This window comes from Rhagoletis pomonella, unplaced genomic scaffold (assembly GCF_013731165.1).
Source record: "Rhagoletis pomonella isolate Grant_MI unplaced genomic scaffold, Rhpom_1.0 Rhpom_scaffold_00003, whole genome shotgun sequence".
NCBI lineage: Eukaryota > Metazoa > Arthropoda > Insecta > Diptera > Tephritidae > Rhagoletis > Rhagoletis pomonella.
In genome coordinates this window covers 7,151,547-7,157,598 of record NW_023458557.1, presented here as the reverse complement: position 1 = coordinate 7,157,598, position 6,052 = coordinate 7,151,547, and the positions used below count along the sequence as shown (strand labels likewise).

General features: G+C 47.4%; 1 protein-coding gene across 1 annotated transcript in view; it reads left to right on the top strand.

Annotated features, from left to right (window-relative positions):
* The first annotated feature begins 1,417 nt into the window (after positions 1 to 1,417).
* The window catches only part of LOC118736003, a 9,167-nt gene continuing 4,532 nt past the window's right edge, over positions 1,418 to 6,052 (top strand). Inside the window, exon 1 of the mRNA XM_036466108.1 lies at positions 1,418 to 2,985. Within this exon, the coding sequence (XP_036322001.1) occupies positions 1,418 to 2,985 (1,568 nt within the window). The remainder of the gene's footprint in view (positions 2,986 to 6,052) is intronic.

Genomic DNA, 6,052 nt, shown 5'->3' with positions numbered 1-6,052 from the left:
TTTTCTAATTTTTGCGAACGTTATCTGGGTGGTACTCAGTAAAATTTGATACATTTTTCTCTCAATTTTTATACGTGTGACCTTCCACAGCATTAAAAATGCCACTTGGACACAGTCCACCAAAAATGTCTGAAATCGAGACAAGGTCAAAAACTGCTTCGCAAGAAGCCACCGGTGGTAAGAGGGAACCCTCACCGCGCCCGAAACCTAAAACCTTTGACCCATCCGCTCAAAAGTTTATAGCGGAAAGTGACAGTATCATGAGATACTGTGCAAGATTCAGTGATGCACCGATCCAAGACCACACTGAATCATATCTTATGATAAAAGACAAATCACTAGATGATTGTTGGGCACGGCTTCAGTCCGCCTATGATTTGGTTTTTTCAAAGCCAGATGACAGCCTACCCGAAAACTTTAAGAGTTCGGTAGAAGGCAAGTACTTCACTTGCCTTGAATTATATGAGGTGACCAAAGCTAAAATTGCCGATCAACTGTCGTTGATTAAAGCAATCGCCGCACCGAGTCCACCCCCCCACGTGGAACACACCTCGGCAGAGGCAAACGTTTTTCTTCAAGTCCCACCTTGTGACACGGAGACATTTTACGGTGGTTACGAAGAATGGCCCGCTTTTCGTGACATGTTCACAGCGGTGTACATCAACCACCCGAAGCTCTCCCGTGCTCAAAAACTGTATCACCTCCGGTACAAAACTCAAGGAAAAGCCGGTTCCATCGTCAAGCAATACCCGCTCAGCGATGATAACTTCGAGCTGGCCTGGGAAGCTTTACGGTCACGATACGAAAACAAACGTATCTTGGTTGACAACCAAATTAAAATTTTGATGACCTTGCCGACTATTCAATCCGAGAATAGCGAGCAACTTCAAAGGCTGCAAACATCAATTAACAACTGTCTGTCAGTTCTTAATTCCCAAGACGTCCAGACAGACAGTTGGGATCCCATATTGGTGTACATTTGCTCATCCAAATTGCCCGAAACCACACTGTCACTTTGGGAACAATCTCTTCTCGAAGAGATTTACCCTCATGGTCACAAATGGACGATTTTCTTACTTCAAGATACGAAGTAGTCGAAAGACTTAACCGGCTTCATCCAAGCCAAAATAAACAAAAACCAGTCGCTCATCAAAATGCTGCGCAAAACAGGTCCTTTAACAGGACTCAAACCTTTGTGGCAGAACCTAAGAGGGAACCAACTTGCTCTTACTGCAAGTCCCCTCATCCCATTAGAGTCTGCCCACAATTTAAGCGAATTTCGGTACCGAACCGAGTACAATTCGCAAACCAAACCAAGCTGTGCAAAAACTGCCTTGGTAATTCCCATAGCACTAATGAGTGTCCGAGCAAGTGGTCATGTACACATTGCCAACAACGGCATCACTCCCTGCTGCACATGAATCCCAAACCACAATCTCGACACTCCAGTGCGCGAGCGAATGAAACCGCCGCACAACACACTACTGCCCAGTCGACACCTCCCGCTCGACAAGCGCAGTCAAGCTCCGATTCCAGCGAGCAACCGTGCTGTTCCAAACAAGCACAAATACAATCATTGCACACCGACAATGATAGCAAAATTCTCCTTCCAACTGCCATAGTCGCAGTTGAACACGAGGGTGAATTGTTTCAACTTAGAGCCCTGATTGATCAAGGCTCACAAAGAACTTTCATTTCCTCGAAAGTTCAAAAACGGTTGAAACTACCATTCGAACATTCCAAGTTCGAAATTTCCGGCATGGGTGGACATGTAGTACAAAGCTCCTCAAAGCTTTGTCCACTCACATTGGTAGCACCAAAAACCATGCAACGGATAAACACACAGGCTATCGTGTTACCTCAGCTCACGAGGCACATGCCTACATTCACCATTAGCCGTGAAAACTGGCAGCAATTCAAGATCCTTGAACTTGCTGACCCAAGCTGTCACATACCAGTTCAAACTGACATGGTAATCGGCAGCGATATACTTCCACAAATCCTGCTGGAAGGTATACAAAATATTTGCGACACTATACTTGCGCAAAAAACAATATTTGGCTGGATTCTCAGTGGTCCAATAACCGAAAATGTGGTGTCATTCTCGACACAAGTAGAAGAGTGCTCGAATGCAACTCTCAGCTCTCAGCTTCGAAAGTTTTGGGAAGAGGAGGAGATTCCACAACCTCCACAAATTTCCCCTGAAGATCAGGCTTGTGAGCATATATATGCAACAACAACGACTCGTGCCCCAAACGGTCGATACATTGTGCGACTTCCATTCAAGGAAGAATTTCCAAAAAAGCTGTCTCTGGGCCACTCTCGGTCTGCTGCACTTCAGCAGTTTTTTGGCATGGAGCGATCGCTTCAGAAAAAAGGAGACTTAGGCACAATGTATAACAATGTGTTGCAAGAATATCTCGACCTCGGTCATATGGAGCACACGAAGCCATGTGAGATAGTAGCTAATGGCAAATACTTCTCATTCTACTTGCCACACCATGCGGTCGTCAAACCAGATAAGGTAACCACCAAAGTTCGCGTGGTATTCAACGCCTCAAAAACATCTGGTTCAGGAAAATCCCTGAATGACGTGTTGCACACTGGTCCCACACTCCAGCCAGATCTCATGCTGCTCATTCTGCAGTGGCGAATGCACAGATTCGTGTTCAATGGCGACATTGAAAAAATGTATCGTCAAATACTCATCCATGAGGACGATAAAGATTTTCAGCGAATCTTATTTCGCACATCGGCTGACTCTCCTGTCACCGATTATAATCTTAAAACCGTAACGTTCGGGGTTAATTGTGCACCATACCTCGCTATCCGTACCCTGCATCAATTAGCAGATGATACGATAGCGACATTTCCCTTGGCTGCCGCAATACTTAAAACCGAAACGTATGTGGATGACATCCTATCCGGAAGTCATGATATTGACAACGCCACTGAATCACTTCTTCAAGTGATCAAAGCGCTTAAGTCAGCTGGTTTCATACTCAAGAAACTAACGGCCAATCATCCGGCCATCTTAGAAAAATTTCCAAAAGAGGATCTTCTCGACTCCAACTTTTTGAAATTTGAGAGCGCTTCCACAACCAAAACTCTTGGTATACAATGGAACGCACTCACAGATAAATCGACATCGAATGCCGTCACAAAGCGACAAATTTTATCTTCTGTCGCAAAACTTTTTGACCCGGCAGGATGGCTATCGCCAGTGATGATTCAAGCTAAGATTCTTCTTCAAGAACTTTGGCTAGATGGCGTTGATTGGGACGAATGTGCCAAACCTATATCCTTGGCAAAATGGCAACAGTTCGCAGAAAATCTGCCAGCCATCTGCCACATCGAAATCCCTCGATGGGTTAATTTCACTCCGGGGCAAAATACCCAAATCCACGGGTTTTGTGATGCCTCAGAAAAAGCATATTGCGCTGCGATTTACATCCGGGCAGATGCTAGCAACCAAAGATATTCCACTCTCTTGGTTGCAAAAAGCAAAGTCGCACCATTGAAGACGGTAAGCTTGCCACGCCTGGAGCTGTGTGGTGCAGTCTTACTCGCAAAACTGGTCGCAACTGTTCGAAAACAGCTCAAATTGGAATCGTGCAACATATTCTTATGGTCAGATTCAGAGATTGTGCTAGCTTGGCTTGAAAAGCCACCATGTACATGGAAGACGTATGTATCCAATCGTACCTCTCAAATCCGGGAATATCTTCCAACCGGTGCATGGCGCCATGTTTCCAGCCAAGATAATCCAGCCGACCTCGGCACCCGTGGATGCAAACCGCAGGATTTGGCGAATTCCCCACTCTGGTGGTACGGACCAACATGGCTCTCTTGCCACATGGATGCATGGCCAAGGTCAAAGGCATGCAGTGCATCTCCACCAGAAAAGCGCAAGGTGGAGGCATATCACGCGCTCGCAGAAGAGGTCGATTTTCTTGATCGCTTTTCTTCTTTCTCTCGAGCACTCCGCGTGACTGCGTACATGTTCCGCTTCGTGAGCAATGCCCGCAACAAATCAAAGGGGGTAGCCACAATCACCTATCCACATCTGACACATAACGAATTTCAATATTCAAAAATTCATCTTATCAACGCAGCGCAATCACGCCATTTTCCGAGCGAAAAAAGCGCTTTGCAAGATAAAAAGCCACTTAACAAAAAAAGTCCTCTTATTGTTCTCAATCCTTCGTTGGACAAAGACGGACTTTTACGGGCTAATGGCCGATTAGCACATTCCACATTAAGCTATAATGAAAGGCACCCAATAATTCTCCCTACCGAATCGAGGTTCTGCCAGCTATATTTGGAGTTTTTACACTCGCTGCTTCTTCACGCAGAAACACGATTAATGCTCCAAATGGTAAGGCAAGAGTACTACGTACCAAAGCTGAAACCTCTAATTAAAAAATGCATCTTTCAATGCAAAGTGTGCACGCTGTACAAGCAACAAACACGCACCCAAATAATGGCCGCTCTACCCCCTGAGCGCTGCAGTTTCTCACTCCCATTTTCCACAACGGGAGTATATTTTGCTGGGCCATTCCACATTAAAGCATCGGTGCTAAGATCTACAACCCTTATCAAGGGATACGTTGCAGTTTTTGTCTGCTTTTCCACAAAGGCAGTGCATCTCGAGCTATGCTCGGATCTTACAACCGAGGCTTTTCGAGCAGCATTCGCCCGCTTCGTTGGCAGACGAGGTTTTCCCTCAAAAATGATGAGCGACAATGGAAAAACGTTCATTGGCGCCCAGCGCGCAACAGAACGCGACTTCGTTAAATTCCTTAACGAATGTTCCGCAGACATTGTCAAAAAATATGCCCCTCAAGGCATCAACTGGCAATATATACCACCCAGCGCCCCCCACATGGGCGGCTTGTGGGAATCTGCAGTGAAAAGCTTTAAAATCCATTTAAAGAAAACCGCTGCAACCCACAAGTTCACTTTCGAAGAATTCACGACGCTTCTGGTGCGAATTGAAGCAGTCCTCAACTCGAGGCCTCTATCCGCACTTTCGCAAGACCCAGCTGATATGACAGCACTTACTCCGGGTCACTTCCTTCGAGGTGCACCGCTGTTGGCCATTCCCGAGTCTAATGCGGAAAACCTCTCTCTACTAAACCGGTGGGAGAAAGTCAAAGCACTTCACCACCAATTTAGTCGCCGCTGGAAAGAAGATTACCTCAAAGATCTTCAGAAGAGATACAAGTGGAAAACCCCACAAAGCGATCCTCAGCCAGGCGACATCATCGTGATAAAAGAAGATTCACTCCCCCCCACCGAGTGGCGATTGGGACGAATCGAAAACGTTCGCCATGGCCCTGATAACCACATACGTGTCGTGGAAGTCCGTACACAAAATGGAGTTATCACGCGGCCACTTGTCAAACTGTGCTTCCTTCCAAAAGCACAATAGATAATTCTATACATATTTTCCTTCTGTATATTAAGGGTCTTAACTTCCCGTTTAAACATTGTACACAAGTACTTCTCGCTTCTCTGCCTTTGCTTCTACTTCCAGATCGAAGACATCATGGCAGCACGGAAGGCGTGCCCCCTGGTTCCAACGGCAGAGACAGACAACTGCCTACAATGCCGGCTCTGCCACCGTTACCACGCATTGCGGACGTGCCCGGCCTTCAAGGCGATGAAGCCGCCGCAACGGATGGGAGTAGCCCGCGCGCAAGGCTACTGCGTCAACTGCCTTGCGCTCACCCACACTACCGGGGAATGCGACTCGCCGGGTAGTTGCAAGACCTGTGGCTTAGCGCACCATACGCTGCTGCATGTGGCAGCTAACAGGCCCGCGCGCACAGGCCAACGAAACCAGCAGCCCAACCGGGCCAAATCGACATCATGCAAGCCCATCAAGCGGAGGGCACCGCCGAAGAAAGGTGGGCAGAAGAAGGCGCAGAAGAACCCGCGCAACCAGGCGCCGCAACCGCCGCGCAAGAAGACCGCCCACCGGACGATCGCGCGCACTCCCCAAGGCCTACAAACGGCCAATTTCCAGGGCCGCACCACCCACCGCGTC